The sequence below is a fragment of the Dryobates pubescens genome, chromosome 11, assembly GCF_014839835.1.
Source record: "Dryobates pubescens isolate bDryPub1 chromosome 11, bDryPub1.pri, whole genome shotgun sequence".
NCBI lineage: Eukaryota > Metazoa > Chordata > Aves > Piciformes > Picidae > Dryobates > Dryobates pubescens.
The window spans coordinates 22,770,282-22,790,403 of NC_071622.1; the positions used below are offsets into that span (position 1 = coordinate 22,770,282).

Here is a 20,122-nt window from a genome sequence, read left to right on the forward strand (position 1 = left end):
TATTCCCGCCCGACCAGCGCGCGACGGGCCCCTGGGCGCCCCCCGGCGGGAGAGCCGCGGGCTGCTCGGGGGCCCTTGCCCTCCGCCCGCGCTCAGCCGCGACCCCTCAGCGCGGCGCGGCGGCGGCGCTGGCGCTGCCCGCTGTGCTTCGGCGCCGCGGCAGCTGCGGGCACGGTGGGGCGGCGGCGGGGCCGGCGGCAGTGGCGGGGCGCGGGGCGGCGGCGGGGCCTTCGGCGCGGGGCAGGACGGAGCGGGCCGCCCGGCGGAATTCCTCGCTGCGCCACGTGTAGAGCAGAGGGTTGAGGGCCGAAAGGGAGCAAAGCAGCAGCCAGCTGGCGGCCTGCAGCGCCGGCGGCGCCGGTCGCAGGAAAAATCCCAGGAGGCTCACCCACACTAAGGGCTGGGTGCCCAGGAGGAAGACACAGCAGAGCAGGAGGACGGAGACGCTGCTGAGGCGCCGCTGGGCGCGGCGCGGCGGTGGCGGGGCGGCGGGGAAGGGCAGCTGATGGAGGAGGTGGAAGTTGAGGACGCTGACTCGCTTGGCGCTGCCCCGCACCCGCCGCACGATGCCGAGGTAGCAGTGGAGCAGCAGAGCAGTCTGGCCCAGCACGGCCAGGGCGAGAAGCAGGGCGGTGTAGCGAGAGCTGCTGTCCGTCTGCCGCAGGGGCGGCTGCTGGGCAGAGCCCGGGGTCCAGAGCCCGGGCAGCAGCGGGACCAGCAGCAGGGCGAGGGCCCAGGAGAGCCCGATCATGCAGCCCGTGTGCCTCCGCTGGTAGAGGGCCTGGTACACGCTGGGCAGCTTGGTGATGAGCACGTACCTGTTGAAGGCCACCAGAAGGTGAGAAGCCAGGGAGACGGTGAGGCCGAGGCCGAGGAGTCCCCCTCGGAGCAGCCGGTACTCTGCTGAGCGAAGGGAGGAGGAGTTGGGAGGCAACAGCCCCAGCACAGCCTCCTGGGGCATCCACAGGGCACACACACTTAGGTCTGCCGCACAGCCGTTCACGATGAAGGCATTGCTGGTTGTCTGCAGCTTCTTGAAGGAGAAGACTAAATAAATGACCATCACATTGGATAAAGTCCCTGAGATAGCTAAGACTGCATAGAGCAGTGATAAGAAGATGCGGGTCCCAGAGGAGTCCTCCCAGAGCAGCAGCAGAGGCGAGCTAGCACTCCAGGAAGAGGCGTTGGGCATCTCGCTGAATGCAGCTCAGTTTTGACTGCTCCCTGTAAATCCCATCCTTACTTGGGTCAGAAGATCCTGCTGCAGGAGTCCCCCACCAAGCACATCGGAGGATGTGTGGCTGAGAGACTCTTAAGGCAGGCTTCAGTCATACAAGCTGCAAGGTCCAGAAAAAGGTATTTGCAGTTACGATCCAGAGAACAGCAGTGTCCAAGGCAGGTAGGTAGCAAGTGATCCCACAAATTGTAGCTAACCAAGGTGGGTCCATAGGGAGCAGGTAGCTGTTAGCAGATCAGAGCATGACTGAGGATTCTGTAATTGTGAAGACACCAAAAGCAGCAGCAGCACCTTGCAATCAGCAGCAGTAACGGCAGCAACTGATACAAAGCTTTGCAGTTTCTCCTGTGCCACAGTACGTACACTGTATATCATTCCAGGAAGATTCATCCCTTCCACTCTTCATGAATTATTCAGCAGATTTTCAACTTGTTAAATCAAGAAGAAGGAAAGAAAAAAAAAAAAAAAGGAACCCAAAACCACACCACCGAATCTTGTGCTCCAGAAATACTGCAGCTACAATCTTTCTGCTTTGCCAGTTTCCTGATCCTAACCTGTTTATGCACCTTCGATGTGCAGCAGGCTTTCAAAACGGTGTCAGTCACTTCTGTCTGAAATCCAATCTATATTATAAACTCCCCTGCTGAATACTCAGACTGATTTTTTTGCTAAGAGAGCATGCTATGCTCTGCAAGCTTGAAGTTAATTGTAGAACTGGTCTATAACAACAATATACTTTCCAAATCAAGTCTTTCAAACAGAATATACACACAGATCCTTGTTAAGACAGTATTTATCTGAGGAACAGGCTGGTCCCAAAAAATTCAGCCTGTCTTAGCCTGCAGGAAATCGTGCATCACCAAACAGCAGGTGAACACTGGTGTCAGCAAATACACAAACAAAACACAATCAGCAATAGTGTTTGAAACCAAAATTATTTCAGAGCACAAGCTTCCTCAGAGGTGAATGACAGGTTCTCAGGCAGACTAAAAACTGGTTGAAATGAACTGGGCTTAACAATCCCTTCCTAAATAGAGAAGAGTTAGTATTGGAGTTCTCCCAGGAATTCTACAGTGCTGTACCCAAAGAAAGACAAAGTACTAACAGTCCTCATCCTGGACAAGATTTAATACAAAACTTTCAGAAAAGGAATGAAGGCTAATTTTGTGGCAAGTTTAGCAGAAAAGCTGTTTTCACAGCTGGCTTTTATGTAGGCTACTGAGTTAAGCAATCTTAGTGCAAGAGGTATGATCCATATATTGACCAAGCATAATTTTATAAGGTGTTTTTGTTAAAATGCACGATGCTAACAAACAGATAATGAAGTTAATTTGTGTTAAAAATAATGGATTATTTTGTTGCAGCACAGCACATCTTTTATTTGACAGAAAGGCTCATGTTTGCAATTGACAGAACTATTGATCCAAATGTGGATTTGGTACAAACATGAATACCTGTGTTCTTTTAAAATTAATTAGATTGCTCATGTGCTTAAGGTTAAAGACATACCTGACTAATTTCCTTGATCGGGCCCTTAATTACCATATTTTTTGCCTGCTGCACTTTACAGTGTAGATCTAATCAAGTGTCAAACCTTTTGAGGCCTTTCATTGTTTAGCTGTCAGTAGAGAACAGTTATTACAAAAACGAAAATCCTCCTCTTTCTGCAGTACTGTAATTGAAAAATATTCTCTAAATCTGTTACATGAAATACCTCCCTAACCAAAAAGCTTCCTAAAGCACCCTGTAAAGAGACGATTGTTTCAGAAGGCATCAGCCACAGAATCATAGGCCCAGTAGACCTCTGGACTATTTTTATGTGTTTATCAAACTTCCTTTTAAAGATCTCATGTGCTACAGCTTGTTCTCCCAGAACAAAATACTGATATATGAAGCAACAGAAATGGCAAAGTTCAAGGCTAAGTGAATGGATGATATGGAACAAATTTTAGGGTATTTCTTAAAACCTACAAGGTTCTAAAGAACTCCATTACCTTTCACTGTCCCCAGATTGGTTGTTAAGCTAGTTGTTACAGAATACTGTATAATTAGTTTTTAAGAATTAAGTATTTGCATTAGCTGACATTCACAAATTTCATATAATAAATCAACAAGTTTAGGAAAAGGCTCAGAGGTTGATTCCTATGTACAAGAAATGTTTTAATAAGCTGTTCTTCTTTCATATTTACTCTACATATCTAAATCACCATCCATTGCCTTTTACTGTGATTTTTAGATTAGACTGTCACTAGAATTTGTGCAACTTCTAAAGCATCTGCTGTATTCCTCACTTTGCCAGTCCCTTAGAGTGATAAAGTAACAGTCACATACCACTGACATCCTGTATTGCAGTACAGGTGTACCTGACAGGGGTATTAAACCTGTGGATAAATAATCATGCCACAAAACCAAGTGGCAAAAATTAGCAGCAGAGTTAATGTTAGAACCATTTGTGACCACTTTTTAATTAAAGGAAGGATAAAAAGCTAAAATAAAAGCATGATCTTTTACATTCTTATGGACAAAGACCCTGCTGTTAGCAAGACTAAGACACCCATTGCACATGCAAAAAAGACAAGGTATGTTAACCTTTAACAAGGGTCCTTGCCTGTGTAGAAGTTTCCTCAGCTTTTAAATTATGGTATTTTGAAATATAACCTCTACATCACAATATCAACACACTGATTAAATGCTTGATGTTATACCACGCAAAAAGTTTATCTAGAGTTAGCAGATACCAAAGATATTGATCATACTAATGTCTACTTGTCATATCTTATTAAAAATACACGGTTTAGAAGAAAGAAGGTGATTTTGAAGAGCTACTCTTCAATTAGGCATTTAATTTGTATTAGTTTACATCAAAAGATCTAACTAAAAAAAGCCAAGAAACAAGGAAGCTGTCTGATACAGGCATTTTATTATCAATTAGCAGTATGTATATAAAGATATATATCTACATTTCAAAATTAAACAATATTTTATTAAGGAAAATTATTTATATCAAAATACATGCCAAAATTATTTATAAGAGGTAGAATTACCATTCTCCTATAATTCATGTACAGCTATGTTGTATATATATTCACACACATGTGCTATTTTGTGTGTGTATATCTTACATATACACAGTTGTGAAAAAAAGTACAGCATTGTATGCAAATTTTAGTCATTTATACAGCTGCTCTTAGTATTGCTTATTAGGGCTTGGACTACAACTTTCCATAGCAATTTGTGATCTGGTCTTTTTGGAAAATAATGTGGCACTTTGGTTGTAAAGCTAATACAGGGCATTTACAGGGCTTCAGGAACAAAGACTGATAATTCAACCCAGTTTCTGTGGACCTTGGGAAAAAAGCTCATAGGTAACAAACCTGTTTTGGTTTCCTAAATTAGTGGCAAATCTAGTCCTCACATCTCCTTACATTTCTTTGCTTACAATGCACTTGCGGAGTTCTGAAATTTTATATGAGGTCTCTAGTACTTCACCGTAACACCACTTAATTGTAATTCTGATTCTTAATCACCTGATTAAACCATACTTTAAAAACTATCTTTACTAGTGACCAAAATATTCTGTGGTATAGGTTACATTAGCTATACATTTAACAGCAGTTTTCAAATGAAAAGGTTTCTGAAACATCCAATGGATAAACGAAAGTTTAACGTATTTCCAACATTTACTTTAATGTGCTGTGATAATGAAACTGGACACGTCAAATGTAGGTTGAAAACATGTAAGTAGGCAGCACTGCCAAATTCATAGTACAATGCATATCCTTAGCAGCTTAAATTTGGTCTGCCTTTTTGCAGTATATATTGCATAGCAAAATTTTAACAGTCTACATTTAAAAGTTAAAACAAGTTGAAAAAAAAGCATTAATGTACAACTGAATCATCAGATAAATTACTTTCTCTCTTTGCAGTGAAAGATCAAAGTTACATTTCAACAAATATTTTCCCTTTTTCTTTCATAGTGTTTCCATTAGCAGCTCTAAGTGGAAAGCAGACTATGTATCAAGTGCTTTCAGTTGATCGTGTAATAACTAGTCTCACTAGTTAGACTTCCATTAAGTTACTAGAAGGCCAATTAGTGAAAAAGCAATTACATTAGGCTCTAAGCAATGATGATGGACCCATAGAACAAGAAAAACATCTTGTTCATTGAAAAATTTGCATATCTTTGATAAACATGTAAAAAAATTTTAAAATAAACATTTTTGTAGCAAAGTGGATACTAAATTAAAATATTCTAATTTTCACATAATTTTTATATATATTGCATACCAAAATATTCTCTTAATACATATGTTAACACTGTACACAAGTTAATAAATGTCCTAATGAAACTCATTAGAAATATATTCAAGCTGTCTCAATATTAAAAATTTAAATCTGTATATAACATGGGATAATAATTTCCATAAATTCAACATCAGTGCATCTGCAGTAGTTATTAATAAGAAATATCTGCCTGTTCAGAAGTCTCTCCTTGGTGTGAATGTTTTAACGTGTCTTGTATTGAAGATTCCTCCTCAGAGTGAGCAGCTTCCATAAGTAGTTCTTCATGAAGGACTTCAAATTTAAGAGCTCATCAGGTTTCACCAAAGCAGCAAGGCTTTAGTACTGAAAAAACTCAGACCGAAGGGACTGCAGAGAAGAAAAACTGATTAAAACTTCCTGAGGAGGTTATATTTGTATATAATATGCATTTTGCACTTAAAGGTCATGAGTAGAGGAGGGACAGGAAGAAGAATAGAGAGTTGGAGGGAGATACCAACCACTGCACAGGTAAAAACTCAAAACCTGCCTACAGTCCATCACCTTTCCTGTATCTACACTTTTCAACCCAAATTCTAGAGATTCTTGAAGAAAGTGTTGCAAGTCCTTTAAAACACCACCTTGAAACAATCACTTAAAAATGTGTTAGGAAGACATGTGATTGCAGTCACTCCAGCTGAAATACTTTTGTCCTGAATGAGAATCTAAGTGCTACTCTTTAAAAAAAAATACAGCATACTTTAGATGCTCATTCAGGTAATGACATACACAGCATAGCTAAGTACTGGGGAAAAAAAGCTACAAGAGCACAACTATGCGTATGAATCAATTAAAGTATGATTAGTAAAACCAGATGAAGCACTGCAAATGGCTCATCTGGATTAGCTAGCAGTCAGTGTAACTGAGAGGAAAGCATAACCTGGTCTACTGTATTTATTTCCCTTTTTGGTTCTACTGACATCTAAGATTTTATAATACAGTAATCAGTTTAGACAGTGTACAAACATTTGATTACCTGCTACACAGGTGTGTTCAGGAAGTCATTCTGATGAATCAAATCTTACTTGAGTTCCTCACTATGCTAGTATGGTTATAAACAAATAGCAAATAAAAAAACCCCAGCCATTTTAAAACTGCATCAATTCATCAGAATTAAGAGACCCACTACAGAACAACATGAATACCAAGAAAGCTCAGAGCCTTGGAGTCTTTTCATGCTACTCCTACCTGCTCACTACAGAAATACTCTTTTCCAACCATAGTTAAACCTATTACTTAAAGTGCATAGCATAGATAAGCCTTTAGAGCTTTAATATCACAAACGCTCATTTTTTCTGTCTCAAGTCTCAGTGTATATTTTCAAAGCTGTCTTTTAAATGCATTTTCACTTCTTGAAGATCTGAGACCATCTGCATATTCTTCCCTAGGCTGAAAAAAACCTGCTGTCAGCAAGTAAAGATTTGAATACCACTGACTAAAAAGGGTCTGGTTTTACTATGGAATGGGTTCAACATGAAGGGTATCAGTGAGATTAAACAGCTCTAACAAGTATTTTTTCATTATAGACTTTGAATCACCATGGAATACATAATCATAGGAGCTTATTTTCCCCCACTCCACTCTCAAATAATCATTCTGGGTTATTAGCCTTGGTAAAAGCATTTGTCAATTTATTACATCTGTAAGTGTGAGTCAGAAGGAATAGCCATTCATTAATGAGCACTTGAAACTTCTGCTCTCTTAATGATCCTCAAGGACCTGTATTTTTAAAATAATTTTTAAAAAATGGTTACACTTAATTAGAGTAATATTTGAAATGGATGCTTCAAAGATGAATTCCTATTAAAGTTGATGAACAAACATTTAAAAAATGCATTAGTAATTATGTACTCTCATATGTTGTACAGTAATAAGCTGGACAGACAGAGGGTAACCAGAAAGCACCGTACGCTCCTGGTGATTTGGGGAACAGCTAGTATTAGCTGACAAAGAACCACATCATTACTTAAACAAACAAGCAAACCATAAATTAAAGGTTCTGAAGCTGAAACCAAAATTCTTAAAATTGCCTGGAATCCAAGCTGCAAAAAATACGGAAAAAAATAATGGCAACATCTAAAAAGAAGAAATCTCCATGTAGCACGGACTGCTTGGAAACAAGGCAGCATGCTTTGTTAATTTTCATTACAGATGGGTAGGCAGGGTTTATTTTATTTATTTCCAAATTGAGAAATCTGGTTTTTTGGTGTGTTCCCACCCTCACCATAGCTCTACTTTGCATAGCAATGACTTCTTCCTAATGTCTTTTCCCAGATTAATTGATGTGACTTCCTATAAAGTCCCTATTTGTAAAAACACAGTGATAGTCATAACAACTGAGCTGGTGTAAACTATCCAGACTGACATTTGAGTTTGAAAAATGATACATTAAATTTGTGGGGGCATTTTTGGTTTGATTTTGTTTTGTTTTCTGGTTGGTTGGTTGATTTTGGTTTTGCTTGTTGGTTTGTTTTTGGTTTTTTTTGCAGTTGAGTCAGTTGTGCTCTTAAATCTTCACATTGTCCAAAGACACTGACTGTAATGTTTCAAAGCATGTAATGGTGACTTTCTAATTTTATTTTATTTTCAAAATCTTTTGAGGAGTTTTCTAATTTAAAATTTACATTCCTACCTCCTTTTTGCATTGACTCAAAAGTATGGCTTGTTATGCTGAAAGCTTTATCAAAACCAAAAAGCGCAAATATACCATTAACAAGTCATGATTTTGTATTTAACAAAATCTTATTTAAAACAGAGATAAAAAATTAAGGAAAGAAGCCTAAAGAAGAATTGCCTGCTGAACTGCAATGCTGAGCATACAAAATCAGTTAACAGAGTAGAAATCCCCATGTGTACTCCCACAATGGTCCCATGGAGTGTCTGATACCCAAATATCAGACATTTAAAGAAGAACTAAGAAATGGTTAGTTTAATCACAGTTAATGAGAGCTAATGAAGTTCATGCTGAAGCAACTGCTTAAATTACCATCTTCTTTGGTAAGAGGCATGGGATGCCTACTAGAAGAGAAAACAAGCCACAGATAGATCTTGGCACTGGAGCCATGTTCATATGCATCCAGCTTTGGCAGCAAGTTGAAGAGGAAATACCTCTACATCATTTCAGGGCTACTTTTTAGAACTCAAAACATGCACTTTCCCAAAAGAATTGCAAGAAGTAATCTAAGTTCTTTCAATTGTGCCTCAACTCTCCCAAAACACTGTTGGAACAGCAATGTTGCAGAAGGCAAGAATTACTGTGAGTACACAAGATCCCCTAAAATAAATCACTCTAAGCGAGCCTTTGCAAAGGCTGTCCTATATTCATTAATGGGAAGTTCTTATTAAGAAAAGCCACTCTACAAATATAAAGCTCATGTATATGAATTTAAAAATACTGTTAAACTTCTCCACTTGTAAAAAATTTTCCATCTTACCGGTTCCCATGACAGCTATAGATGCAAAAGGTGACTCATCTTAAGACTACCCAGTTACATACTCCTCAATAAAAACACATTTCAAAGAACAATCTTTTAACTATTGTAAGACTGAAGTAAAATAATCTTATTGTGGTACCTTAAATGCGATAGTCCTCAAGAAAAATATTTCTTCAAATTGTAATTATGAGATTCTGTTTAATCAGAACATCCAGTTTGATGTTTGTGATACATACAATGGCTAGGCTGAAAGCTTTGTTGCATGAAAATTACAATACATAATAAACTCAGAAACTATGTAATCAATTATTTGAAACAGAAAAATCTAAAGGGTGAGAAGGTCCATAAAAAGAGACATAAGAAAAGGTGTTAGTTTAGGGGTTTAAATTCAGGAGTGATACATTTTCATGAACCCTCCATGATTTAGGTACTTGAAAGAGATGGAAAAAAAGCAGCTGAAATGATAATCAAAACCAGATAAAGATGCCATTCAGAAACATTAAAGGAAGCCAGAGAATTATGCTGGGTTTTTTTTGAGATGGTTTTGCTCACAGAAGCAAGGAAGGTAAGCATTGGTTAGATGCCTGAAAGTGCTGTTGTGCCTATGAACTTACGGGAATTGACTGACTCTGGCAGGGTGCTGGAGGAGTTGTAGGGCCCATAAAGGAAGGCTGCTGCATACTCATCTGTCACGGTGCTGTGAAAACTGGTTTGGCTGCTCAGGTTGTTGCCACTACTGCTGCTTCTGTTGTATAAGTTGTTGTTCAGTTCATGGTTATTTCTGTGAGGCAGCTGCAAGCTACTGTTCAAGTGGCTGGAGATATGGCTTACAGAAAAACCTGTCCTAGAGGACAATGATGTCATTTTGCTTTCATCGTCATCTGAAGCAGCATACAGGTTCCCTAGAGAACTGGCTAGTCTGGAGTTTATGGAAACGCTGAATGGAAAACATATGGGGGGGAAAAATACACACAAGGTATGTACAGATACAAAAAAAATTATCAAACAATCCAGACTCTAGGTGAATAACACAAACCATTCTGAAATCATTTGTGTTTGCACATGGGCTAGTCTTCTAGCTTTCAAAGACTGAAAACAAGAATTCTTTGTCAGGAGTTCCCAAACTTTGTCCATTCAACACTACCACAAGCCAGCTGTCACCTCTATCAAATCATATACACATGCAGGATATTGTGTTAAAATGTTTAGGCAGTGCCTGACCTGTATTTAAGTACTTGGCATTCATGTAGCAGATTAAGAACTCCTGTTTCTTGTAATCAGCAACATGACACAAGTCAAGTAACCAAGGAGTAATATGATAAAAATTAAGAATAAAAATAGGGTGTCCTGAAATATTTAAGTTAGCAATTTTCTTCAAGTAAATATTTGTGCCCAGAAGTTATTAAGAATTTATCAATCATTCTGCATTTCATTAAACATCCATAATGACTTAGTATAATAGTAATGGAATTAAATAGCAATAAATCAAGGGGTCATAAAGATCCTATTAATTACCACCCAGTATTCTTTTGGTATATAAACATGGGAATTTTGCAGAGCTTCTATAAACTCAGATGGGTTAAAATACTCCCAAACAACTGAGCATAGCACTGTCCCTGACTTGACATAATCCCATCAAAACTCTTACAGCACTAGTAGGTTTGGGGTTTTGTTTGTTTTTCATATCTGCAGGCCACTAAAATTTGGCTAGTGAAGCAGAAAATCACTTTGTAAATAAATGTAAGCCTTCCCAAACCCGAGAGTACCAAGCACTTCATAGACTATATATGTGTTGAAAGCCACTGTAGTATACAGTAAGTATTTGTAACAAAATGAGAAGAAGAAAAAAAACCTTTTAAGGTTAGAGGCCAAGGATGTGGGAATTCTGCTTATTCTTTCTGCAGATGGTGAATTAACTGCCATCACTTTGGAGGCCTTCAGAGGAGACATGGATACTTCTGTGCTACCTGAAGTATTCAGTCTAAAAGGAGTGCAGAGTTTTAGTGAGAAGTAGTATTTTAATAACTGAAATAGACATCTCAGAAACACATCCTGTCTTTCAGTAAGGAGGAATTCTCAAGCTTGAGCACTGAGAACTCCAAAGTAAAAATGTTTGCTTATTTTCAAATACCTTTTTTTTCAAACTTTCAAATCTTCCATTCCCACTGTGTGAGGTATCCCTGCCCATGGCAGAGGGGTTGGAACTAGATGATCCTTGTGGTCCCTTCCAACCCTGACTGATTCTATGATTCTAAGTCTTTTCCCTGCTGTACCATATTACACAGAGGCTACTTGTCACCTTGATAATCTGTGGAAGCTAAGTGTCCGTTTTGTATCAACTTTATTGTAAATTTGGTTATATGTTTTAAATACTGTAAATTTGAGAATGAGTGCTTCTTGTGCTTATAAAGCAAGTATGAGCAGAAAACTCATACCAGCATTGCAGCTTTCATGAGAAGCACAGCATCGATTCCACATGACGGCAAGAACACTGCTATGATGTTGCACAGAACATACAGCTCTTTCTAGGGTGAGACTCTTAATGACCAAATTCTTCCTATTTTGATAATGAGCTGTAAGTATAGTACACTGGACTACTCAACAAGGTTAACATTATAGCTGTCCATATCAGTTTATTAAAAACTAATAAGCTAACACCCTCACAGTACTATGATATTCTTTTCACCTTCAGACCAGGGGATATTGTCATGATCAGCTCTTAAAGGAGGAATGAACTTGGGTACATGTTTCTAACCGCAAGCACAGTAGGAATGATGTTGAGTAGAAATAGCTTTAATTCCACATCAAGAAAGGGTAAACAGACATAAAGGTTAGACACGTGGAATAATCCACTTCAAAATCCCACATAGCCACAAAACTGAAGAGAATATCTTCTTTTCAGTATTAGTTCTTTAGAACATTGTATTTTAGATGCAATGGGGTAAAGGATTCAATGGTTACAAACCCAAAAGACTCAATTCAGCCATACTTGTAACTTAAAATCAAGTCGACTTTCAGTCTATGTTTCATTTTCTTGCAGGGGCACTGTCAGCTCTGATTTGGAGGTCATAAATGAAACATGTAGAAAATTAGTAGAAATTACTGGCTTTCTTAGCCCCACAGAAGTTTCTGAACAAAGCATGTAGTAATGTGTAGAGTGAGGACAAGTATTTCACTTTACACAGATAAAGTGGTTATTAGTTAAATAGTGACTCTTCATTGCTTAACAGCATAGACATTTAAAAAAAAAAGTGACTGAGGAAATTACTTGTATGTGCTAATTATTTATTAATAAGAATTCAAGGTATCCCCAAAGTAGAGCTGTACCTTTCTGTCCATTAGATTCCCCTCCCACCATTTAAGTTTGCTACGTGTCACTTCTTGGAAGCCTGAAATTGCCAATCAATTGATAATTTTTCACTGATTTGAATTGTATTTAAGACCTGAGTAGTATATATTTAGAACTATAATTTTTAAATTAATACCTGAAAGGTTGTGATATTGACCTCGTGTGCAGTTTCATGTCTTGCATCCTAAAAAAAAACCCAAAAGCAGCAACCCTTAATAAAGGACAAAACACTTTTCCCCTCCCCCAAAACATACTTATATGTCTCATACTGGCTTTAAAGTACAAGACAACAAGAATTAAGAATTATTGACAGTCATTATTTTAATTTATAGATGAAAAACAGGGAAGTACATCAGGTTTATTTTCAAACCACATTTTTACAATTTTGATGAGTACAGAATCTAAATCTCCTTTCTTTTACTTTAAAACCATTACCTCTTGTCCTGTTGCAACAGGCCCAGATAAAAAGACTGTGCACTTCTTTCTTATAGACCTCCTTTGAGTACTGAAATCCTGCAGCAAGGCCCCTTGCAGCCTTTTTTTTCAGGCTGAACAACCCCAACTCTCCACCTTTCTTCATAGGAGAGGTGCTCCAGCCCTTGGATCATTTTTGTGGCCCTTCTCTGGACCTGCTCACATTAATGCCCTGGGCCAGTGAGGGCCCCAATGCTGAGGTCTCACCAGAGTGGAGCAGAGGGGCAAAAATCACCTCTCTTGACCTGTTGGACACAATTCTTTTGATGCAGACCAGGACGCAACTGGCCTTCTGGGCTGTGAGTGCATATTGCCAGCTTACATCCAGCTGTTCATCCATCAATGATCCAAAGTCCTCCCCCGCACGTCTGCTTTCATTCACATCATCCCCCAGCCTGCACTGATAGCACTGATGGCCCAGGAGCAGAACCCTGCACTTGCTCTTTTTGAACCTCATTAGGTTCACCTTGACCCACCTCTCCAGGTCCTTCTGGATAACATCCTGCCCCTCTTGGATACTGACCACACCACTCAGCTTGGTATCATCTGCAAACTTCCTGAAGGTACACTCAATCCCACTGTCCATATGACTGATGAAGATATTGAACAGCACTGGTCCCAGTACAGACCCTTGGGATACCCTTGGGATACCACTTGTCACCCAACTCACCCTTGAATTGATGACCACTACCCTCTTCATGTAACCATCCAACCAATTCATTATCCACAAAACATTCCACTCATTAAATCTGTATCTCTCCAACTTAGAGAAAAGGATGTTGGGGGTGGACCATGTCAAAGGCCTCAAAGAAACCCGGATAGATGACATACATAGCTCTTCCCTTATCCAATGATTTAGTAACTACATCATGGAAAGACCCAAGGTTGGAAAGGCAGGACTTGCCTTTGGTGAAGCCGTGCCAGCTGTCTGGAATCATCTCTCTGTCTTCCACATGACTTATCATGGCTAGAGGATCTGTTCCACAATCATCCCAGTACACAGGTGAAGCTGACAGGTTAGTAATTCCTGGGGTCTCCTTTCTAACCTTTTTAAAAACGGGTGCAATATTTCCCTTCTTCCAGTTACCAGGGGCTTCACCTGACTGCCAGGACTTTTCAGATATAGAAAGGGGCTTGGCAACTACATCAGCTAATTCCCTCAGGACGCTGGGATGTATCCCATCAGGTCCCATGAACTTATGTATGTTCAAGTTCCTCAGGCAGTCACGAATGTGGTCTTCTCTTACAGTGGGAGGAACTTTGACCCCCTTGCCTCATTTCCTCATCTTGTGGTACACCAGCATGACAGATATGAGGAGAGAGGTTACTAGTAAGGACCAAAGCAAAAAAATGTATTGAGTACCTTGGCCTTCTCCTTATATACAATTACCAGCTTGCCACATCTGTAATTACTAGCTTGCCATAGCAAGCGTAGACTGAATTTAAAATTGCAAATTACCTCAGAATTAATTCCTTACCTCAAAGCTCCGGTTGCAGCAGAACACTGCTGTCTCCGATTTTTTAGGGCATTAAGCCTATCTCCCTGTGTTATGCCATTCTGAGTTTCCACACCTGCTTTGTCTTCAAAATCATTCTAGGAAATTCGAAGTATGCAAACAAAGAAATATATCAGATTCTTTGTAGTAATGTAGTTTCAAAGTATCAAACATCTCCCTCACAAAGATTATAATTTTAAAGGCTAATTTTCTGCATATGTGGGACACAATTCTGTCTTTGCATAGTTCCAGTAAATTAAATGTGTCACTGTACAAATGCACCTTCACAGAGACTTTTTGCAGCAGTCTAACTGCAAAGTCAGTTTAAGATGCTTGAGTCTAAACACCAGTATGTATTCACTTTAAACAAGTCTGGTTTTATAGAGCAGAAGCTCCAACTCCTTTCTTCCTAAGTTATCGGCAATATGATACATCTTTACACATTCCAAGCTGCAAATTAAACTTCCAAATGGGAGACAGTACCTTAACAAAAATGGATTCAAGGTGCACTTCCAGATTATGATGGATCAGATGACAGATTATTATTTTAATTTATACTAATAACTATCTGAAGAATTGTCCACCACATCCCTGGTCTTCTCCATCAAGTAAAGCGATGAAAAAGCTCTTTACTTATTATGGAGCTCAGACAGGATTAACCAAGTGCATAGTTCTTCTAAACTGCATATCACAGATGCTGTAGGACACTGGAATTTAAGACTTTTACTAGCCCAGAAGCAGAAGGATGTTGACTTGAGTTCACACTTTATGTCTGTGCTTCCAAGAAATAAGTTGTAAGGTCCTCACCCTAAATGTATACATTGCATCAGTTTATCCACAGCACTGTGATAAAGCAATGAACAATTATATCTCATAAATTATTAGCTAGAAACTTGCAATAAATAGACTTCCTTTACCTCCCTGAATTGACCCAAGTCTTGTACTTTATTCAGGCTGTCATTGATTGACATGTCATTCAAACCACAAAGAACTCTGTTAATGTTTCCATCAACTACTCGTTGTTTCTGCTTTGATCGGATGAGATCTCCCTCCAGCCATAACATTTCTTGTTTCCTTTAGGATACAAAACCAAATTAATTCATATCAACAAACTTGCATAAACACAAAAATCAGTATGAGAGCATGCTGCTCTTACAGGTTGCCAACATGCGAGTCTTCTGTACATCTGGAAAAAAAATGTCCAAGTGTCCATCATCAAAACCCCCTCAAAAGCCAACCCCAAAACTGTATAATTTTCAATGTTAAAAACCAAACATACACACATCCACCAAAACAACAACAAAACCAACCCAGAATCACCAAACAAGGCTGCAGCCATCACAGAAATATTACAGGTACTGAAATTTCATTTTACAAAATCCTACTGGGAAAAGAGATTAACTACACAGGAATCTAAAATGGCACTTTAAAGGCTTTTAAAACAAAACTTAAAAATTCCTACAAGGTACTGCTTTTAAATCCATGCAGAGTAAATGATGATGCAACACTTTCTAACTACTTCCTAGCATGAGTTCTGTGTATATAGATATCACGCAGTAAAACTACAGCTGACTTGCACAGTGGAAGCAGTCAGTCATGTGAAGTTGAACAGGATTCTATTATCAGTGTTCAAAAAATGAAATACTATATCCTTCAGATAGGTGTCACAAAAATAAATAAATTGCTACAACATGCATAGACTGAGCAGGCTTTTTGTTGATGAGACTGCAGTATTCCTCCATAAGGAAGTTTGCTGGGTAGGTACTGGTCATGCTAGTTCCATCCAAGAACTGAGACCCCAGTAGATATTATTGTTACAAAATTTAATTCCTATATTGAACAGGAACAATTGAAAAAAAAATAAACAAGAATGAGGAATTATATCAGAATATACTTTCAGTGGCAACTTTTCTTTTTTGAAAACACAGTATTATGGCAAAACTTAAGAGGGCAGAGCCACCTGCCTAAACTTGTTCAATAATAAATGAGAAAGGAAAGCACTGCCAGAAAAACTTCACTACATCCCAAGAAAATATCAACAGAAGCAGCATGAGAGGGCAAGGGGAGCGGGAATGCCACTTGTATCAGTTATATAGAAAACATGCTTGAATTAAAAACCCTCAACAGTTTTCAAGATTCATTGTGTTCACAGTAACAAACTGATCCAACACATACTCAGGTGGCAGAGTGTCTAGAGAAAAAAAAACCCAACCCAAACCCTCAAACCTCCCTTATTAAACCTCAAAGAACTTAAAAGATGAAGTAAAGGCTGGGAGATCAAAGTTACAGGATTTTACCTTTTTGTCAGCTGCAACATTTTAGCCCTGAGGACATGATACTTTATGTTAGACTATAAAGTATATTAGAAGAATGCAAGTAATGTTAGCTCCTTTTTTGTTCAGTCCCATTTTGACACTACTGGTGATGCTGCTTGAATTTTGCCTAACTGTCAAAACAGGTATCCATTGCCATTAAGACAACAAAAAATTATTACTGAAAAATACTACAGATCTTAGGTGTGAGTAACATAGGCATGAATGAAAAAGAATCTTTGCCTATCTATAAAATCAACTCAAGTATTTACACACCACTGCAGAAAACACATGGGCCCTGTTTTTCCTGCCTTTCAAGTGAAAAGTACTTAATAGTCATACTGCCTACTGCCTTTCTCTCTTAATTTTGTTCTACAGTGGAAGTGATTAAGAGTGCATCATGCAGGCATCAGTATGGTGTGGAGAACTTTAATCTGTCTCCAGTGAGCACTTGTGGCTTGTGAAAGCTTCCCAGTACTTTGAATAATGGTGGGAGACCTCTCAAATAAAGGAGAGCCTGTAAGTGGTACTGGAAAATACATAGGAATCTAATTCATGCTCAATTTCTATTATGAATTACAGTAATGCTCCTTCTTTCTTTCTGCTAGCCTATGGATTTTAAGATGCAAGATCAGCACATTTCACTGTATTTATATAGTATCTAGCAGCATTGTTGCACTCTCTTTTTGTTTGAAAGACAAATTTGTGGTGAGTTTTCTCAAAATGCCTTTTTTCCCCCCTCATAATGGTGAAAATGCCTCCACGTAAATACCATCGTGGACTCGTGCACAATATGGAAACCACTATGAACTAAAACTTAATGTCTCCATCACTGAAGCCAGTGCAATTTTGTCATTCATTTCCACTCAAGATCAAATCGTGAATCACCCATGCAAACGATTTCTACATGAAATGTCCTCAACCCCAAGTATACAGTGACTTTTGAGAAGGAGCTGTAGGATGCATTGGTTTTGCTAGTGACTATTAGCTCCAAATCAGAAACTGGTCATACATTATCATCATAAGCTGTTCATCACATACATACTTACTTTTCAGTTACAAGAAAGAAAAAAATCGTATCATACAACTGCAAGACTCATTTTCAGTGTCATCACAGGCTATTTAAAAAGTATATAAAGTCTATACTCTCTATGCTAGTATTTCAATAAATCCTTATTGTTGATTACATTTTCTGTCCACATCTGGACTTTACACTTCCAACACGCTTATATTTAACTCCTAAATGCCTCAGGATAAAACCACACAGAGTCTTGAGACCCTCTGCCCTTTAAGGTTACAAAATCTGAAGTACTTCAGAGAAGACGATTGCTACTCAGCAAGTTTGATTTCCATTGAAATTAACTAACCTTAAATAGATTGCAATATACAGTAACACATATGTCATCAGTAGAGAGAAAGTTGATCCTATTAGCAGTGCAAGATGGGTAAGTACATAAAGAAGCAGTTGATTTTTAGTAGCAAAGAAGGTATACATACTCTTCCAAGAAGTGTTGCTGGGGTCCAATAATAGAGCCTGGTCGACATATTCTTATCCAAGCAATGGCTTCAGCATGTGTGAACTTGTAGTGTTTCATTATGTAACAGGCAATCAGCGTTCCTGTTCTCCCCAGGCCAGCTACAGAAAGACAAACAGTAACACCCGCAGAAGATGCTATAATCATTTCACAATTATTAAAGTATGGGATATAAGAGAACTTCTTTACAGTGTTATTCAGTGCCTTAAAATTTGAAGAAAGAATTCCTGATTCACTGTCCTGGTTATCGTAACATTGGCCTTCCTATGTTCTTATGTGATCTGTTTTAAGTGATCCTGCTCTGGTGGGGGTGTTGGACTTAATCTTCAGAGGTTCTTTCCAACCCCTAACGTTCCATGATTCAGTGCTCTAGATATAAGAACAAATACATCACACTTCTAAAAAGTTATCAGCGTTCAAAAGCACATGTAACTGTGATTGCCCTTGGTATTTGTACAATTCTACTTCCAATTGTTCGGGGTTTGCTGCTGCTGTTTGATTTTGGTTTGTTTTTTAAAAAAAGGCAGAAAAATAGCAAAAAACCAAACAGTAACAGGCTGGTATTTTAAGAAAAAAAGCTATGATTAAGCTGGGTACAAAGTTCCTATTTATAAAACAAGTGAAAAACAAAATCAGAGAAAGTATCTTTGGGAGATTAATGCACATTCATTGTAAATTAAGGTTCCAATCTGTGCAAATACATGTGTATATCACAAAAGATAGTAGTGTGTGTTCTCTCAGCCAGAGGCTTTTTTGTTTTGAATCAGGTTTGTTGTAAAACTGACCTAGAGAACTATTCACTGCTATCTGTATAAGCAGCAATGAATGTTGACCAGCATATAATTTTATACATCGATAGCTTTAAAATAATTAAACCCACTGACTCTCAAACCACAAAATAATCCTGTTTTTAAGTGAAGAATAGACAGAAAAATTAGAGATTTTTTTCATAGTAGAAGCTAACTAAAAAGTAAGAATTAATCTTTCTAGCCCTGTGTCTTATGCATTAGTAGAGTGTCTCCCCATCTAAACTTTATTTTCCCTGCAAATGCAGGATTTGCAATTTACAGTCTCACAGTGACTAGCTATTGTTTATGCACCACCATCTACCTGAACAAAAGCTCTCTAAGCATGCAGACGTCCTTGCTGACAATTATATGCATGACTACAAGCTCTTGACATTTAACCAGTAACTACATCTTGCTGTGACTTTTTGGAAAGTTCAGATGATTCAGGCAAAAGGAAGAAGATAAAGGTTCACAAATAGTGAGATTCCGTAAGTACACACTGGAAGACTAAAGTGTTTTGGGCTTGGGATTTTGGGTTTCTTTTTTTGTTTGTTTTTTAAATGCAAAAGGAATGCAACACACAAATAGATAACCGAGAGCTGTACTATACTAAACACATCTGACTAAGAAAATGGCAGGTGACAACTACCAGCTGCCTACATCACTAGGACTTCAGTTCTTCAAGTTCTTGCTAATACACAAACTCTCTATGGCAATTGTTTGCATTAAACCATTGTATGACTTCTGGGACAAACAATTTCTAGTGTGGAAGGTATGCTTGGAATATTTCTGCAGTAAAAGAAAACTGCAGGCAATACATTAACTCTGCAGTAACTGTTGATTTAATTTCATCTAGGCTTATTCAGGAAGGTGTAAAAAAAACTAAAATGGTGACTCTTGATTTGCTTAGCAAGTAGTCAGATTAAAGACCAAAAATACTTCCTTTAGCAAGTGTGTATCTAAGTCACTAGATAAATACATTGTATTGCTTTAGCAACTGAGCCTGCAGAATGATAATCTACCCCTGCTAGTAGAGACTCTAAACTATTATTTAGTCAATTAACAAATGCCTAGCTTATTAATGCCAGAATTTCTGGTTTCTAGCTACAGGAACAACTTGCTAGCAAATAAACTTATTTATCTGTGATATGTATGTTTATTGTTCTGGGGAAAATTA

The 20,122-nt window shown here is 38.6% G+C and overlaps 2 protein-coding genes across 7 annotated transcripts in view; both read right to left on the bottom strand.

Moving 5' to 3' along the window:
- Nucleotides 1–106: 106 nt before the first annotated feature.
- GPR88 (G protein-coupled receptor 88) lies at nucleotides 107–1,658 on the bottom strand. The gene has a single exon (XM_054165408.1). The coding sequence runs from the start codon at nucleotides 1,190–1,192 to the stop codon at nucleotides 107–109; it is 1,086 nt and encodes a 361-aa protein (XP_054021383.1). The 5' UTR covers nucleotides 1,193–1,658.
- A 2,487-nt stretch (nucleotides 1,659–4,145) lies between these two features.
- Nucleotides 4,146–20,122, bottom strand: part of CDC14A (cell division cycle 14A) — a 53,165-nt gene continuing 37,188 nt past the window's right edge. For 3 of the 6 annotated variants that reach the window (XM_054165721.1, XM_054165719.1, XM_054165717.1), the window contains 6 exons: nucleotides 18,120–18,258; nucleotides 15,228–15,384; nucleotides 14,293–14,408; nucleotides 12,477–12,524; nucleotides 10,844–10,972; nucleotides 8,863–9,928 (listed from right to left, as the gene is read on the bottom strand). In XM_054165721.1, the coding sequence (XP_054021696.1) occupies nucleotides 9,568–9,928; nucleotides 10,844–10,972; nucleotides 12,477–12,524; nucleotides 14,293–14,408; nucleotides 15,228–15,384; nucleotides 18,120–18,258 (950 nt within the window). In that variant the 3' untranslated portion in view covers nucleotides 8,863–9,567. Of the gene's footprint in view, nucleotides 5,888–8,862; nucleotides 9,929–10,843; nucleotides 10,973–12,476; nucleotides 12,525–14,292; nucleotides 14,409–15,227; nucleotides 15,385–18,119; nucleotides 18,259–20,122 lie in introns of those variants that run through there. The other 3 variants (XM_054165718.1, XM_054165722.1, XM_054165720.1) reach the window with 3 other exon arrangements.

What these genes read in the sequence shown, in the direction of transcription:
- GPR88 (XM_054165408.1), bottom strand. Translation starts at nt 1,192, where the DNA reads ATGCCCAACGCCTCTTCCTGGAGTGCTAGCTCGCCTCTGCTGCTGCTC.